Source organism: Vigna unguiculata, chromosome 5, assembly GCF_004118075.2.
Source record: "Vigna unguiculata cultivar IT97K-499-35 chromosome 5, ASM411807v1, whole genome shotgun sequence".
NCBI lineage: Eukaryota > Viridiplantae > Streptophyta > Magnoliopsida > Fabales > Fabaceae > Vigna > Vigna unguiculata.
This window is the reverse complement of record NC_040283.1, coordinates 9,840,517-9,860,108: the sequence shown is the minus strand read 5'-3', so window position 1 is coordinate 9,860,108 and position 19,592 is coordinate 9,840,517. Positions and strand designations below refer to the sequence as shown.

The 19,592-nt window shown below is 29.2% G+C and overlaps 1 protein-coding gene across 1 annotated transcript; it reads right to left on the bottom strand.

Moving 5' to 3' along the window:
- Nucleotides 1-703: 703 nt before the first annotated feature.
- On the bottom strand, nucleotides 704-2,117 carry LOC114186115. Its single transcript, XM_028074141.1, has 2 exons — nucleotides 1,201-2,117; nucleotides 704-1,069 (listed from the first exon to the last, which is right to left on the bottom strand). The coding sequence occupies exons 1-2, from the start codon at nucleotides 2,081-2,083 to the stop codon at nucleotides 756-758; spliced, it is 1,197 nt and encodes a 398-aa protein (XP_027929942.1). The 5' UTR covers nucleotides 2,084-2,117; the 3' UTR covers nucleotides 704-755.
- Between the last annotated feature and the right edge of the window lie 17,475 nt (nucleotides 2,118-19,592).

Below are 19,592 nucleotides of genomic sequence, written 5' to 3'. Positions count from 1 at the left end.
TAAACTTATTTTTAATTATGGAACGGACCTACCCGACCCACACTTTGCAAATCAAAATGTAGGACAAACCAAAACTAGTCTGACATACCATCCGGCCATGGAAGAGAGAATCCTTTGGTCTCCGCAGGTGATAATACAAAAATCATCAGAAAACATGCAATTTTGATATCAACATGTTTTCAAGTAACAAAAGTCACAAATCGCAATATAATTTTATGTTTAATAAACATAAATATAAGATGACAAGACAAAATAACATCTCTTTTATATTTTTACATTGCCGACAAAAATAAACAATAAAAACTTATTCAAAAAATATACATTTTTGAATACTCAATAAATAAATAAATTAATTAATTAATAGCTACTCAACTAAAAATATTTAAATTTAGAAGGACACTAAAATTTTATTAAGGCAACTTTTAACAATTAGTAAATATTTATTTTATTCAAAGAATTATGGTTAAATAAAATAATGAATCCTGTAGATGAAGAAAAGCAGGTTGCAATAATCTCATTTTGTGGTTTCTAAGAAAAAATTGCATTAACACTAAACGTCTTAATCAACTTTATTAATTTTAATTTTCTGTGTTTTGAGTTTTATTTAACATTGAAAAAAAATCCAAAAACCTTTTATTGTTTTTTCTGGTCTTGACATTTGCTATTCAATAAATAACATTAAAAAATGTTGGTTTACTCCTGTTAGCATTTTCCAAAGTTATAGTTACACTCTACACATTAACATGACAAAATTATCAATGTGAAAGTTCCACAAGTTCATTGACAACCTGGTGTAGTAAAATGTCAAAAATTTTATGCTCATACTCCAAACAAATTTCCTCATAATTTTCACCCTCACACACGCCTTTTCTTGTGAAATCTGTTTCTCTGAAATCCTCTTCTGTAAACTTGCAAAGCTTCTTCCTTAATTCTGATAAACACTCTTTTTTTTGGTTGATGTCAGGGTAGGAACATTCTTTATCCTTGCTTCTTCTGTCTCCAACATCATCATCCAATAACAGTTCTGAAAATTCCCACTTTGTCTTTGCCTTTAAGTGGTTTCTGTAATCTACAATAACAAACGTACACACATCATTACATTAAAATATGTACATCACAACATCAATAGTATAAATCTTATTTTTTTCGATTCAAGTTTAACTTGAAAAGCAAGAACAAGGGTATTATTCAGAGACAAACCTGGAAAATCAGGTCCATAAAGAAATGAGAAGTCATAGTCATCTAGGACTGAGATTGCACTGGAATTCTCTGAGCTAAATTCACTCTCTATCTTCTCTTGTTTTCTTGTGTTCTTCAAACGTTTTGGTTCAGAGGGCACTTTCTTCTGCTTATTCGGCAATGTTGAGGTTGTTCTTAACCCACTAGGACCGCTACTACTACCACCTTTTCTTCCACTACCAGAAACTGGTGCCAAAGCTTTAGCTTGATTGCGATTTCGAACCTTGGAACCAAGAGGAACCACTCTAGGCTCATTCTCGAACTTTGAAAATTGCCTTCTCTTTATGAGGTTCCTCTCCTCTGCCACACCAACAATCTCCTTGTTCTTGCTTCCCTGCTTCTTTCTGTTTCTAGATTCTTCCAACCCCATTTCTTGAATCCTCGAAAGGGGTTCAATTTCGTGATCTTCACTCCCACTATCCCAGTAGAACACGACAAGGTCGTGGCTTTTGCTTTTGTGCTGAAACGGTGCAGGAACCTCTCTGAACGATGCTGAGGTTTTCACTTGGTGATGGTTATTGTTTTGGCTTGTGTCAAACTTGAGCAAGTAATCCACAAAGTTCACTGACCTACTTCTTGGAACTGAATCTGGGATGTTTGCGTTTGATACCAAGTTGGTACTTGGCAGAGAATCAAGCCCCATTAGCCTTGCCACAACTCCTGGTTTAGTTGCATTCACCATTGCATCATCACTGTTATGACCATGCACTGTTTCTGATGCATATGGTTTTGTGATGGGGTCAGAAAAAGGGTGCATTTGAGAAGTGTTTCCATTCTCAGCACAAAAGAGAAGTTGAAAGAAATCACAAAAGCAACCAGGTTTTGCATGAGTTGGTTTGGCCATAGAGAAGATGGTGATTGAAAGAATGGAGAGTGATTTATGGGAAGAGCGAGGGAGAGGGTGATTTATGATGAGAAAACTGTGGAGTGTGTGAAAGGATTTTTGAGTTCACATTAGATTGGAATGGTAGAAGATGTGAGGAAGATGCCTTAAAGGAGACAAATTAGTTTACCAAATTTATGAGTACCAATAAATTTTAGTGACTAAATTTCTATAGATGCCATTTTAGTTCTTAAAATGGTCAAACACAAATCATTTTAGTCTTTAATAATTGATTTGTGGTTCAAGAGGATGCTTGTAACATGGCTTGTACGAGACAAGAGAGGGACTGTAGGATTGAAATTTTGGCCACAGCGAGGAAATTGAACTTCCAAACTCACAATTTGTGTCGCCTAGTTTGACTATCCTTGACTAAGGGAGATTCCTTTAATTTTAGGATTAAATATTTTTATTTTTAATTATCATTAGAAAGTTAAATTAGTTTTTTTTTTTTTAATTTTGGCAGAGAGACCCGTCTCTCATTATTTTAAAATACATAAATTTAATTATTTAAATTATTTTTTAAAAAATTATTTAACATTTTAAACGCGTTTATTAACTAATACCGAAATGAAAGATGTGTTAAATAATGTCGAACGATGTGAACAAATTCAAATTATATCATAAAACATCAAATAAACTTAATAAAATTTTGTTAAAAAGATTAAATTCACGTATTTCTAAAGTTAAAAGACTACTAAAATTTTTAAAAGAGATTAATTCTAATTTTCATTGAAAATTAAAAATAAAAAACATATTTATCTCTCTTAATTTTATGATGTTAGAAACCGAAGTAATTGATATTTAAGTATTTAAGTGTAATGTAGAGATTATTTTTATGCTACGTCTTGCTTAAATTTTTCACCTCATCAGAAAAATGAGAAATTCTATTTGTAGTTGGGAAAACGTACTTATCATGTTTAGTTTATTTATAAAAAAAAACACTATTAGGAAAAATATCTTATCCTTATTAATTCTTTCCACAGAATCATTCTTCAGTAAAAGTGAGAATCTAACTTGAGAAATAAAAGTGTTAGTAAAATAAAAACATAATGGTCTTATTATTAGATCATTTTATGCGTTAAAAAAAATTATGCAAAGAGATTATTTAAACCTCAAGTTTGTTAAAATAATATGATTAGAGTCACTGTTTTGTTTTAAAACTTAGAGTTCTGCAATACAATTAATTTTGAAAGACACGGTTAAGGAGAGAAAATATAATTAAATTGTTCATGATCTCAATTCTTAAATGATTAAAATTATTGGATATGTCTTAACAAATTTTTCAATCCAAATCTTAGAAGAATAAATATTTATCTTATGAATTACTTTTCCATTTTCCAGTTAAAATTAAGAGAATAAATTTTCCATTTTATCGAGGAATAAAGATTCATATTTGAAATATTTTTTCTATTCCCGTGAACAATATCAATATTTTGAGATAATATTATTGCTATCAATTATGACATCCAAATTATTTTCCAAACTACAAGAGGGACAAATTTTCAAATACAATAAATGTTCCTTAAAGTAAGTAGTACAAAAATCTAAAAAATCAATTAAAGAATGTGTATGTTGTCTTTTCTTTTCTTTTAAATATTAATGATAAATAGTGTATTCAGTAAACAAGTGACAATTTTTTATTAATTTAATTTTGTCAAGGGTTAAAGTAATTGAATATATATGTTTGTTTTTTAGTAGTTCTTACGTGTACTCATTAAAGCAATAATAATATTAATGTAATTAATTTTGAAGTAACCTTTATTATCTTTTTCTAAATTTAAAATCTTAAGAAATTCAATCAACATCAATTACATATTAATGATAATTTATATTTTACTAAATACATTTTTAAGTACCTCAATTATTAATAGAGTTTAAACAAAATTAACCGGGTTAAAATTTCTGTACTAAAAATTCCCAATCCCAACATATTTGTAATTTTAACTTTCTAAAAATATACAAATTTACTGAAATTTTCACCTCTCTCTTGTGAAAGAATTAACTTATTTTAAATAAAGTTCTGTGATTTATCAGAATAAACAATGCATCTGGTAAGAGATTGAGATTTTTTTTTTAAGAAAAGAATTCTAAAGGTTATAAAAAAAAGTTTAATTAGTCATATCGTACTCACTTTCGTTTGAATGTGTCAGTTTGATATCCATTTTTTAAAAAATGTCAATTGAGTTTCAACTTTTGAAAAGATGCCTCAATTAAGTCCTTTTCAGATAAAATTATTAATACCGTTAATGGTATTGATATTTAAAATGACTTACAAAGTTAAGTATTGATATTTATATCAAAATTTAATGGTAAAAGTCATGAATTAAGTTAACAGCTTTAATATTTTTTGTCTGGAGGGAACATGATTGAGACACTTTTTCAACCATTGGGATTCGATTGACACATTTTTTAAAATAAGTACCAAACTGACACATTTAAATAAAAGTGGACACCAAAATGACACATCTGAATAAAAATGTGTAACATCCGACTAATTAAAAAAATAAAAAAAACTTAAACAAGACAAGAGAGGTGTTGAAAACGGTAAGGTGTAATTAATCTTGGTCACACACATGGGTGTTGGGAAATGGTGATTGATGCATGTCCTACTACCTTCCTAAGTTTAATTCTTGTTTCCGCCATTTAAGACACAGCTGCCGAAGTTGCTGACTTCATTCAACGACCACAATTTCATGTTTTGGACATTGCCAACAGACACATTCATATTCATACCAGAATTGCACCCACTTTCTTAACTCATAATTGTCTTCTTCACCAATGCTGCCAAAGAAAACAAAAACAACGCTATTTATGTTTTTTTCTACTAAAGAATTTGCTAGAATTTTCATATCAACTAGAGATAAAGTTAATTTAGAGTATATATGTAAAGGATAATAATATTTGGACAACTAAATTTTAACAACTTTCTTTTACAACATGAAATGACATCTTTTAAGTGATTTTGAAATATAAAAAAAATAAAAAAATAGAAAATCACTTAGAAGATGACATTTGTAAGAAAAAGTTGTCAAAATTTAATTATCAAATAATCATTTTCCATCTGCGAGTGCAAACATCTTCTTATAAATTAAGTTTGTGAGATTGAGTTAGATTTAAAGTTAAATCTTAAGAAAATTGTCTATATAATAGATTGAAATAAATTTTATTTTCACAATTTTTTTATAATAATAACATCTGAAATCAACTAACAAAAATTATTAATCCGTTGTAAAATTAATATATATTAATTTCTATTTATTAATATTATTGTACTTTAGATCAACTAGTAAAACAATATTCTTTGTAATGAATACACTCTTACTTCTCAAGTTAGACAATTTTGCTACAAAAGAATTTGGCCCAAAACCAAGTCTTCTTTTGGGGTATTCTTTTGAAAATTCCGTGCGAATGTAAAGTTTTTATCTTGTGCATGTGTTTTTTGATGTATTATATGTAAACGTGTTGCTCACAAAATTACAATATAGTGTTCAAACTCAACTGGTAGGTCCTTTTCCGTCCTTGCATTATGCAAGAACATTTTTTTTTATTCTAACTTTTAATGCCGATGTTCGTACATCATAAAGTTTTCACATTCATTCTTTGTAAATTCTGAAGTACTCAATCATAAGTGTGTTAAATTTAATTTATCATTTTTTTTTCGAATGTTAGTAAATTGAGAATCGTTTGTTCTTTGTTCTTGCAGGGTATCAAATGGTAAAATATTTACGACCATGTGCTGGTTATATAGAGTAGAACAGTTATCTTGCTTTAGTGTAATCAATCCTCTATTATTATAATAATAAAATATGATTTATTTATTTGTTGCATATATTTCATTTTAGTGTATTTTCTATTATGAAAATAAATTATTTGAGAAACAATGAAAGATTATAATAATTCACTTTGCCTGCTCTCAGTTCAAAGGTACTTTGCTACATCACAAGTTTTACATTGAACAATAGAAAATGATAAAAATAAATGTTGTGATATTTTTATAAATAAGTATAATTGACAACTAAAAAAAATCATTTTATCCACCCACAAAATCAGTGACTAAAAGGATAAAATCAGTTGTAAACACTTCTAGTCACCGAATTAACCACCAACAATAAATGATTGTGAAAATTCTAGTAGCAAAATAGGTAGTTATCGATTTTTAAATTGGTTACTAAATAGTCATCAAAATTGTGGTTGCTAATTGGTCATTAAAAATTTGATCACCATCAAATTGGTTACTAAATAGTCATCAAAATTGTGGTTGTTAGTTGGTCACTTAAAATTTGATCACCATCAAGTGTTGAAGACCAATTTAGCGACCAAAATTTTGGTCCCTAATGCGATTGATAACAGGAACAAGTTTTAATTTAATAAAATAATTTACATTTGCTAATTTGGTCATAGATAGAAATAATTTTTAATTTAATTAAAATATTTATGCGTGGCTAAATCGGTGGCTATAACATTTGCTAAATCAACCTATTTATATTCATGTTTCTAACCTGCTTATAAATGTTGTATATTCAATTATACTAAATAACAATAAACTTTAATATATAATGTAGTAAACAGTAGTGTAATACATTGTCCAACATAAAACCAAAATGAAACTAGTTATAAATACATATACAAGTTTTAATGTCATGATACAATTAAACATAACTAATTCATGTAGACTACCATTACTAGGAGGACCAATGGGGTTTAACATAAGATTCTTAAACTAAATGTGTTGTAAAGTAAGTTCATGTGCTCTCCTTGTTGGTGTATCCGTTCCTTTCGTTGCTCATGGTCTTGCATCAACTACATCATTTCTTCTTGAAATGTCCTATTCTTAGCTTTCAATTCACCATTTCATTTTTGAATAGGTTCACACATTTCTTCTATTTGATGAACCATTAAAGCTTAATTGGTACTAGAGTGAGCACATGTAGAAGGAGTAAACTTTTTGTTCAACACACCAAGTCCATACACATTCCTCTTATTTCCACCTCCAACAACAAAGTATATTTCACTGTCAAAAATGGAGTTAATATGAAAGTTTTATGAAGAAGATCCTTCAGGTATTTGATGTTGTTGAGCTTTTTCTTGCGCTGTTTATCAAGATATGATAAAATTACCATTTTCTCAAAGTGAGCTGCAGTTAGGGATGGCAAAGCGGGCCAACCTGGCCCATTCTGGCCCGCCCCGCGTTTTGGCCCGCGAAATGCGGGTCTGGTTGCCCTGCCCCGTAGGTTCTGGCCCGCATATTTAAACAAACATAAATCAATCCCTGCCAATTAATCAAGTAATACTACATATCTGTTACAAGAATTAACAAGCAATGCTGATAACAAAATATAATTCCCTACCAACATAAACAAAATACAACCACATCATTCGAAATCAAAGCAACATAATCCTTAAGCAAAATACAACCAAATTAAACCAAATCAAAGCTCATAATCTTTAAGTTCAACCAACAAATTCAAAGCTCCTAATTAACAAAATACACAAGCTCATAATCCTTAAGTTCAACAAACAAATTCAAAGTTCCTAATTAACAAAGTACACAACTAAATATGGAAATCATTCTTCATCTTCTGTGTTAATAACATTGGATGCAACTTTGGATGAACCTTCATGTAGCACATTTTGGAAATTAATATCTTCTTACTCTTCTGCATACATTCAAACAAGACAATAAGTATTTGATATTGAATAAAAACAATAGATTGAAAAAATACAATAACAAAAATAATTACCCTCAACAAATTCATGCTTCCAACTAGAACTGCAGATAATTGCTTCCACATTCTCAGGCAAAAGTCGATTCTTATATTTGTTAAGGATCCGAGATCCAACACTAAATGAAGATTTAGATGCCACAGTGGTTATTGGAATGCTTAATACATCTCTAGCCATTAAAGATAGATAAAAAAATCTTAGACTATTATTTTTCCACCATTATAAGACATTCATTTGCTCCAAAAAGTCAAATTCTAAAGTGGGTTCATCCAAATATATGTCAAGTTGTGTCCTTCCAGGTTTATTAGTTACTTGTTGCTGGCACTCTTTCAAGTCATATCATAATATTTGAAATTAGTCAAATGTATAACATAATAAACAATTACAACAAAAATAAAATTAAGTGAACTAAAAAGAATGATTCAAACAACTTACATCAAAAAGGCTATCAATGTGTGAGGATGAGGATTGTCCATGTTTGCACTTTTGAACATTTGATGATGTTGTCAAACCATTAGTATTTTATTCAGCAAATAGGTTGTACAAATTTCCCTTGATTTTTTCCACTTTTGACTCCCAAGTAAGTGGGTCACTCTTTTTAAAACAAAAAGATAATGTTTCCAATTTCATTCTTGGGTCTAAAATTGCCCCAAAAGCAAGCATAATGCTATATTCATCCCAATATTTTTGAAATTTGAGCATCATCAATTTTGCCATATTCTTAATTACTCCATCTCCATCATTTACATTTTCCATCAACATTCTTTGAATCTTTCATCCTTGTCAACCTCAATCTTGGTAAATACTAATTTCATCCTTGTCCATTCTAACTTCTCCAAACAATTTGGCAAAATAAAAAATATAATGCACTCAGCCATAAGATAACATAATATATAGTACACTCAACCATAACTTAAAAGTTTTAACTTTCTATGAACCAATTATTACAGTGCATGTCAATTGTAACTTTTTCTATTTTCCAATGGTTATTATTCTAGTTTCTTTTTCTTACTTTTTTTTCATTCTATTATAATTCATTTATGCTATCACCATGACAATTAATTATTAATCACATTGTACTATACATGACATTTGATAAGTATAACATATAACATAGAATGAAAAATAAATGCACGAATATTTGAAGGTGTAATATTGAATTATGTAGAACTTTAAAACTAAAAAGGATAAAAACAGTAGTAATCAAATATTTAAATATAAGATACATATTTTCTTTTTCTATATCTATCGATATTGTTAAATATAAACATCTAAACACCTAAACATGTGATGAATCCATCCTAAAACTAGCTATCAAGAAGAAAGAACAAACCACTTAAATACTCCATCAAGTATCTCATACTACCTTAATGTGGAACTTAAGCACCCCATACTGCAAATACTAATTTCAACCTACATTGGCTTCTTCTCACATCGTCATAAAAATTCACAATATACTACAAGGGAGAGAAAAAACTTCAGAATGTGGAAAGCTAAAACACCATACACAAGCCATAAATATACCAAAGGAGGAGACACAATCACACAAAAAAAGTTGTAGTAGTTAGTAGTAATATAGCACAACAGTAAATTAAACACACCATTTTTATTAATTGAGAATCTCGATTAAATCATGTTTTGATTCATAAAATCCAATCAATACCACAAAAAATTTCAGCATAATGCATAATTAATTCATTCTCTGTCGTCCATTTGATCAACATTAAATTCAATGGCACAAAACAGGGACCAAGTTGTAAAAGATGGGTCATATACATAACTTGAAAAGGAATTGATGCCTTCATTCGAGGAAGAGAGGAGGAAGGGTTGCTGGCTTCGACGGTGGAGGACACGTAGTGGGCTTCAATGGTGGAGGAGGCACCATTGGCTTAGACGATGGAGCAGTCGTTGTTAGCTTCGACAGGTGGAGGATGCATTGCTGCCTTCAACTGATGGAGGAAGCATTGCTGGGTGTTTGAAGAGTGAAGGAGTCGTTAGAGTTACGAAAGAAGGCGCCACTAGCTGTTTCTATTTCAGGGAGGCACTAGGTCTTACGTTGTGTGTTTCACGAAGGGAAGAGAAAGAACGTGATTTTTTTGTGAGCACTCACACACCTGACCTGAGTACTACGCCAACCACTCTTTATTGCTCATTCATTATTTATTTTAATTTTATTAATGGGCTATCGGGCCAGCCCGACCTGTCCCGTCTTATGCCCGTGTGGGCTGCGGTTCAACATTCCAACTTGTCTCGCATTTTTTCCTACGGGCCAGCCCGCTTGGCCTGCCCTGAATTGCCATCCCTAGCTGCAGTAGTTATGGAACTACCAGAATATGTTGAAGCTCCCTTCTCTATAGCTCGATTTGCCTTGGCAATGACGCTCTTGTTTTGGATTTTTTTAGAACTCTAATGTAGGTCCAAGGTTGATTGAATATTTGGTGGAATCCAAGTCCCCTTGTCTTGATCAGTCTTAATTTTGTTCATTATATTTTGAAAAATATGTGAGCCTTTTGTATCAAAAATGGATCTTATGACTTGCTCTTGTTTTGGATCCTACCTATACTCTTTCTGCATGAAAAATTAGTTAGGAAACATAGTTGGATAACATAATGGTAATGTAACCATTATAGAAATTACCTTAAACTTTCCAAACCATCTATCTCGAAGGTCGATATGAACTTTCTTCCAATTGAGACTAGGTTCATCAAATTGTTGCTTGATGATGCATGGAATTATAGTAAAGGGACCATTTGTAGGTATAAAATTATGTACAAACAAATTGTCAAAATAATCACATATTAAAAAATACCAAATAAATTAAAATTTACTTACTCTTTTTTTTTTCAGCATGAAGCCATGACCTTTGATTAAGTGTTTGAACCTTACGCTCGAGTTATTGTATATAACAATCTTTCTTCTCTTTAGATCAAGGAGTTGATTACATTTTGCAAGTATTCTATTCACAATAACAACATCATAAATTATAATAAACTCAATCAAATTCAAAGCAATTCATAATTGATACTATCTGTAAATCAAACATGGAATGTAATAACCAAGGCAAATATTAAATATGGGTGAGGGATTAGCATTGGCAAGGGGAGAATTTAAATGAATTTATCACTACACTAGTTATAGAAAAATCAAAAAGAAAAACACCCTTTTAACTACCTTTTAATTCTAGTTTCCTCGTTATAACAATGACTTCTAACTTGTATTTCAAATTTCTATCTGAAAGTGACAACCAAAATAAAATTTTTGAACAGAGGTATCTCACATAATTATTAGGGGACCAACTTTTAGATCTAAAATAAATTATTCACTACACCATCAACACTAGTAACTTCATTCCTCAATTGCAATGCAAGTCCCCATCCAACTTTGTTAGATCAGGAAGATTACACTTCCTATGCATTTTTACATACATCATTCTACTAACATGAATACCGAAGTCAAACATGGTTATAAAATAAATATGACATTAGTGTAAAAACATGATTTTATGACGAATTATTATACCAATTATAATCCACCCAACATAATAAGTGACATAGTCCCAATTTCATAAATATGATAAGACTTTTTATACCAATTAGACTAAGAATCGATATAGAAAGTTGACGCGATGATATTCCTATAATTAAGTATAAGACTTTCTATACTGGTATAGAAAGTTGGCATTGTGACATTCTGATAAATAAGTACTAGTTAGACCTAGAACTAGTATAGAAAGTGCAATTGAGCAAGGGACTAAACTGTAACCCCTTTCACCACATATCATTCCATTTGTTTTCTCCAATCCCTCAATCCCCCTTTCTGATTTTCACTAATCTTCTTCGTCTCATTTCCAAATTCCAACAAACAAAGATTGGTGGGCTCCAACCACCAATGACGTCCACCGCAACTATCTCTACCAAACTCTCATCACTACACCATAAGTCCAACTCTGTCGCAATAAGGATTAATGCTCCCCTACCATCACTGTTGAACCCTCACCGGACCTGCTCCTCTGTGTTTGTGTCTACCCTTCTCCATGTAGTCTTTCCCCACCTCACAATGGAAGCCACCATGGTTGGGTGTTGATTTCAACTAAGGGAGACTGAACTAGACATCCTCTTAACACCCAATTATCTTGAGAGAGGAGGCACGAAGTAGGAATGACTAATTAACCAACACACTGTTAAAAAGAGTTATGAGTGATGCCATAGATGATTGCTTGAAAATTTAACACAAAGGAAAAGATAGAACAAAAACATACATCATAGAAAGAAAAGAGTGACCGTGGTAATGGTATAGCAAAACAGGGGTGCTGGGAATGAAAAAAAACTTGTATAAGTGATAGAAAGAAACCCCAACACAGAGTTGCGGTTCAAAAGGGACAAACAAGATGCGGTTCAAACACTGGCGACAAAAAGGGTAGGTGATGGAACAAAAGTTGTCACGTAAAAGGAAAGTGATGACCAAGGTAGGGTTTGGCACCAAATGTTGGAGCAAGTGTGACACAAAAAGGGACTTGGATGCAAACTAAAAATCATTTAATTTGAGAGCAAGTTGAAAACAATGGAGGCAAGTGCTGAAAATAATTTAGCCACTAAAATGCACTCAATCGCTAATTGGCCATCAAACATTATTCAATCACTAATCTTTTAATCAAGGCGTAAATTGGACTCATGTTTAGCCACCGAAACACAATCAATCACTATTTAGCCACGAAAACAAATTTGGTTACTTATAAACTATTTTATTCTATGGCTAATTCGATGGCTAAAATGAACAATTTATTTTAATTTTCATAGCCACCAATTTAGCGATAGATATTTTGCAACTAATATTTTTGATTGCTATTTCAATTGTTATAGCAAGTAATATCACTAACAAGTCATTCAGTTAGTGTTTCAGTGACTAATTTGAGACTGATATAAATTGATGATTATTTCAGTCACAATTTACATCTTATTATTTCATTGGCTAAATAACTTTTCTCTTGTGATACTTTACGTAAACCTTCAAAAACGTTAAACCAAATTATGTTAAGGCATTGTGTTTCTTCTTCTTTGTTTCTGCTTCTACAGTGCGATTATCTCCCTTTTCATTTTTTTTCTTTGGCGGTAGTTTTTTCTGTACATGTCTGTGGAGATTTTAAAGTTCAATTTTATGATTTGAATTGGTTACTATGAGTATTTTGTGGTGGTAGTATTTTTCTCTGTTTGCATTGGAATATCAGTGAATCCAAGTTATTGAAGTGTTCTAAATCTCAAATTTTTAGATTATACATATAATATTGTTTGATTTATAGCTTCCATAGTATTTTAAGATTGATAAATAATATAGGCTTAAATACCTTTTTGATCCCCATTTTCGTAGTATTTGTTGCAGATGATCCTCATTTTGACAGAATGTTTAAAATGGTCCTCATTTTTATCGAATGTTTAAAATGATCCTCATTTTCGCAATTCGTGTTTTATTTGGTCCTTTTCTGTAACGCCGTTTAAATCATTAACAGAGCATTGTACAGGTGGCACAATTTGTATTAGGGTGTGTTACGTGTACTGTACATATGTCTAATTAACGTTAATTTTTTCAATTTAGTGGAAATTTTGTAATTAGGGAAATTTCTTCATCTTCGTCTTTCTTGAGCTCGGATTTGTAGAGGAAACAACTAATACTTGCCCTTTCATCATTGGATTGCAGTTGCGCTCTTCATTTCAATTTTCCAATTAATCATCATCAACGAGGTAAGTAGGTTTAGGGTTTTCTAGGTTGTGTTTGCTCGTGGGTTAGGGTTTTTGTAATTCTATTTTGGGGTTTGTTTGTCCATCCACCACATAAGAGGATCTTACCAGAAAGACCCAAGAAAAAAAGAAGGTTGGAAGAGTGGGAGTTGAGGAAGGATAACACACAAATCAGCAAAGGAGGTCATAGAAAAAAATGTAGCATATGCCATCAGATTGGACATAACATGAACAATTGCCCAGATAAGCATGTGGATGAGCAGACTGCAACACCTGCTAAGACTGCACCAAATGCCCAAATTGTTGAGAATGCTCCAACTGCTGAAACTGCTAAGAATGCACCAACTGATGTAAAATTCATTACTGATGTATTGCATTTTGACTTTCCTTAAACTTAGTTAAATTTCACTTTTGCCAAACATTGATATAGTGCATTTTGATGAGGATGAATTAATGTTATGAATTTAACTTCTTTCAGACTTAGATCAATTTAATTTTTCTCAAGCTTAGATCAATCTCACTTACTTCAATGCTCAGATTAAGATGTCATTTTGAACATGTTGGGACTAATATCAACATAATCAAACTAATTCATTTCTTCATTTAACAATAGTACAAAACAGTTTGGACTTTAAAAGATTACACACAATAACAGTACGAATAATACAATAACAACACAGGTGAACCCTATTACTAATTGCAGCCTCTTCTCAGCAACCTCCAATGACTTCTCCAAATCATTAATCTACCTCATTTGTGTCATGATGATGACATCCTTTTCATCAACACCACCATTTGAAAAAGTTGTAGCCCACATTATTGGAACCACCACTCTGTAAATCAATAAACCAAAAATTAAAACCAATTTATTATTAACACAAAAATAAAAACAGATTGTACCCAAAATTTTCTACCAATATTCTTTGGAGTTCTTGCCATCCTCAAAGCTGTCATCTCTCTGCAGCTACAAATCGGGGTTAATCCATTTCTCGTTGAACCACCAACAGTGCACGAAGTGAAGTGATACAACACGGTTGCCTCCAACGATTACAACCAGAGGTAAAGGAAGAAGATTGAGACCGTAACATACCTATATAATAGGATTGCAGGAAGAAGAACCAATTGGGAATGGAGGAACAAGATTGCCAAAACTCACCAATTGCCCAAACATTCCTTACCAAAACCCTAGCTCACTTATTTATGCCCAAATATCTAATTATCACACATGTACAGTTCACGTAACACACCCTAATACAAATCGTGCCACTTGTACAATGTTCTGTTAATGATTTAAACGACGTTACAGAAAATGACCGAATAAAACACGAATTGCGAAAATGGGGACCATTTTAAACATTCGGTGAAAATGAGGATCATTTTAAACATTCTGTCAAAATGAAGATCATCCGCAACAAACACTATGAAAATGAGGACCAAAAAAGTATTTAAGCCAATATTATACATATAATATTGTTTGATTTATAGCTTCCATAGTATTTTAAGATTGATAAATAATATATAATGATGGTTGAAATTTAATTAAAGTTGCAGTAAATGTTTCTTTTTTTTTCACTAGTAGAAAATCAATTTTTGGATATTGATCAACCAACATAGAATGTTTTATATTATACGATTAGTTCGTCTTCTTTGACTTTTAGGCCACAAATGATCAATGTTTTTTACTTTCTCTTCTCTAATGATGTGAGTTTGTCTGTGACTTTATAGCAATGCTCCAATCATCTCTCTCCTTCTCCCTCTACTTCGTTTTGCATCTTAGAACTTTATTTCACTGGTGTGTTTCTTTTTACAAGTTTCCATTTTACTGTTAAACTTCAATTCATGATTGATTTTGAAAATTTCAGTCATAAAGCAATGCATAAATTTGTCCATACAAAACGTTGATGGTTGATATTTAAATTTTGAGGAAAAAAAATCAAAATTAAAGAAGACTCTTTCAATTATTTTAGGAATTTTAAAATCTTCAAATTGTAAGGATTAAATTATCTTATTCACTTTGAGTAAATCTTTTAAATTGTTTAAAATTAAAAAGACTAAATTACTATATATTATTATTTAGCCACATTTTTGTTGGAATTGACATCTTGAACATAGAATTAAACACAACTTCATCGAATTTGATAAGATAATATTTACGCATACTATTATATTGCAGTTTGATAACATATTTAATGAATATGAGATTTCAAATATACGTTATATTTGAATAACTATATATACTTTGAAGATAAAATTGTTTTTAAATAGTATTTTATTATAATTTACAAAATTATGATATTATATATTTAAATAATTTATTTTATGAAATATTAGTATTATTTTATTAACGCATGTTGGATTATGGTTAAGTTAAAGTATTAAACCTTAAATTGGTGGCCTGATGATTTCAATAAGCAATCTGATTTAAAAGTATCGCTTTAAACATACTTCTAGTTTAATACTATTTAAATTTGTTTTATTAATAATATATAATTTTCAATCATTTTTACATAAGCTTTACAAACTAAAGTAAATTTAGACATTTTAAAATTTAAAACGTTTAAATACTTATATTTTGCCATCCTTAAAATAATTTAAGTTAAATTAATTTTACACAGTATTTTTATTTTGTAAATGTGTGTTTTGATTCGATAAGAAGATAATTGGCTCAAATAGTTAATATTTTATCGGAAAAAAAAATACATTATGCTTTATTCATACTTAAGAAAAAGATTAAAAGAAGAAAAAAAAGTTGAATAAAACACCTCTTTACTCTAATATTTCCGTTTTATTTAGATAACTCATTATACAAATCATATTTATCTATTGGGTTAAATATTTAAATATGTTTTTTTTCCTCAAGTTGTAGTAAAATTTAGAATTAGTCCATTTTTAAAATTTTTGACCAATTTAGATCTTCATCTTTATAGATGCACGGATTTAGTTATTTTAACCAAATTTTTGTTAAGTTTATCTGACATTTCAAGCGCATTTCGTTATAATATTTGAATTGTATACACTTTTTGACATATTTTTGTTTCAATGTTAACTCAAATATTATCATAAAACACGTTGAAACGTCAAATAAACTTGACAAAATTTGGTTAAAATAACTAAATTTACTTATTTATAAAATTTGAGAACTAAATTAGACTAAAATTTTAAAGAGAGACTAATTTCAATTTTGATTGAAAGTTAAGAGACCAAACATGTATTTAACCTTATCTATTTATATAAATACTCATTAAATTTTAGTCTAAATATATACCGGGATGAATCTAAGAAGGTTTGAAGTACCTTAAAACCTAATTTATTAAAGAACTTTATGGGATAAGTTAATTTAAGATATTAGAATGTCAATTTTCATTTTTTTAATTTCCTAATAAGACGACGGCGTTTGTGAAGGTCAACGAAGATATGTGGTCATCATCTTTTACCTTAGTATTTTAGTCGTTAAACTCATGCTATTGATTAAGCATTAATTAAAAAGAAGTGGATATTAAAAAACTGAAATTAAGAATGCATGCATATTAAATTATATTTGATTTCTTAGCATTGTGTTCAAGTTTTTTGTTAAACATCAACACTAACATCACTATTTTACTATTTTTCTTCTTTTGAATGCCATTTTTTAAATTGAATTGAACAAGTTATCCATCTATCTGTCTAATTCCCATTCACACGTAATCCACCAAGAATTAAATATGGAATTTAATCCTTAATGGCTGCTTCTAATCTTCTACCTACACATTACTTCATTGCTTTTACATATTTTAAATATGATTAATAAAATTGACTAATTTTTTTTTATGTAAAGTTCGGTTTATTATACTTATATTATTTGAGTACACGAAAATATAAATATTAGTAGTTCGACTTTTTAAGTTCCGGGTATATAAAAAAATTGTTAAATATGTTTTCGATTTTTAATGTTTGATCTAAAATTAAATTTTTTTTTTTCAGTTCAAAATTTTAGCATATTTTGTCTTCAAATTTTAAAAATGAATAAATCTAATTTTTTTAATTCAATTATATTAATTATTTATATATATATAAATGTATTTTTAAAAAGTACGATGTGTCAAAATTTTATACAAAAATAAATTTTACTTTTGCTTCAAAATTTAATTATTAAAAATATATTTAATCCAAATTAAAATTTGTAGATAATTCTAAACCATTTATTTATTTCTTTAATATATGCTCCTAAAACTGTCTTCCAAAATCACGGCACCATATAATTAGTTGGAAAATAATTATTCATGTTCGTCACTTTAATTAAATGTGTTACGCACTTCAAACCAATTAATTAATAAGTACAGTGTAGATCTTTATTATAAAAGGTACATATGCTATAACTTATAAATTATGATAAAGTATTAATTAATGACACGTTTTCTGATTACTTTAATTTCTTATATTCATATAAGTAATACATTTTTTTTGGTTAACTCGGCGTATTTCAATTTGGAATTAAGGACTAATTTTTTAAATACTTTCTGGTTATATTTTTTTTATTAACTTGAGAAATCTTCGATAGAATTTTTTTAAGTTTCTTCTCTTTTTTATTTATTTTTTAAATATTCAAGTAGCCTTCTTCATAATATTTTTAAGAAATACATACTCAGTTTTATTCTGATAGCAACAAATTTAAGAAAATTGTAAGCATGATCGACCCAAAAGTAAAACTAGTGAAACACTTTTAGGCCTCCAAAAAAAAAGTTCTAAAAAAAATTTACTACTAATATTTTTTATCAAATTAATTAAAATATTATATTTAAGAAAGAAGCATCAAAAATAATTTTACTATTAATATACATTTACTAAATTAATTATAAAATTCTGTTTAAAAAAATCCTAAAAACTAATATTTTATTACTAATATATAACTCTATTAAATTAATTATAAGTTTATTGTGAGAATAAAATTTAATTAAATTATTATTCGTGTCTATTAAGTTTTATTGGTATTAAAAAGGATATTTGATGAGTTAAAATCTTTTTTTAGTAAATTTTGATTTTGTTTACGAAAAAGACAATGATTAGTTATCTTTATTCTATTATAATTAATCTTGATTCTATTTTCTTCTTTTATCTCTATGTGACTTATGTTATCTCTCCTTACTTGCTTATATTCTATAGTCCTTTTTTAGGTTATGGTTTTGGCATATTACATTTCTTGAAACTCATCTTGTTTGGGTGTATCAATCTTTTCATCCTCATTTCTGATTATAATGTTTTTTCTTTCTAATTGTGTTGATGTTGTTTTTATTCTGTTTGTTGGATTTGTATTAGAATTAAAAATGTGTTTCTTTTGTCCAGTTTTATTTTTCGGTACTTCTAGATTTACAGGTTTATCAAGAGTTTTTTTTTTGTATATATCTTGATGAGGAATTGAAACTTTTCTACAAAACTATTAATTAGATTAAGGTTTAGTCTTTTGTTGGTGGAATAGATTAATTAGAGCATAATTCAAAGTTGAGTTTTTATAAAAAGATAATTTAATTTTAGGGAAAAAAATATTTACTATCGAGTTGAGAAAAACAATAATTTTTTTAAAATTATTTTTATTAATGATTAATCTTAAAATAAATTCTACAGGTTTGTGAGAAAGTTCAGACTTGAAAGAGAGAAAGAGACTTGAAACTTCAAAACACTACAAGTCTACTATCAAGTTTACTTTCCTAACAGTCTGAATCAAGATTTTTTGTTTTAACTCATTCATTTCATCTTTAGTAATGTTTTATATATTATAATTTTTTTATTTTATATAAAAATATGTAGATATGTCAACTAGAAAATTTGAATCAGGCTATTTAAAAATCTAGAAAAAGAAAAGAGACTTTAATTGCATGACAAAAATAAACTATGAATAAATTTATAAAAATAGATAAAAAAAATGAATTAAAAAATACATGTTGGTGCTCTTTGAATGAAAGAGATAATAATAATAATAATAATAATAATAGATATAGGTGAAACCAACTATAGAGAAACAGAAGTAGTTAGTGATGAGA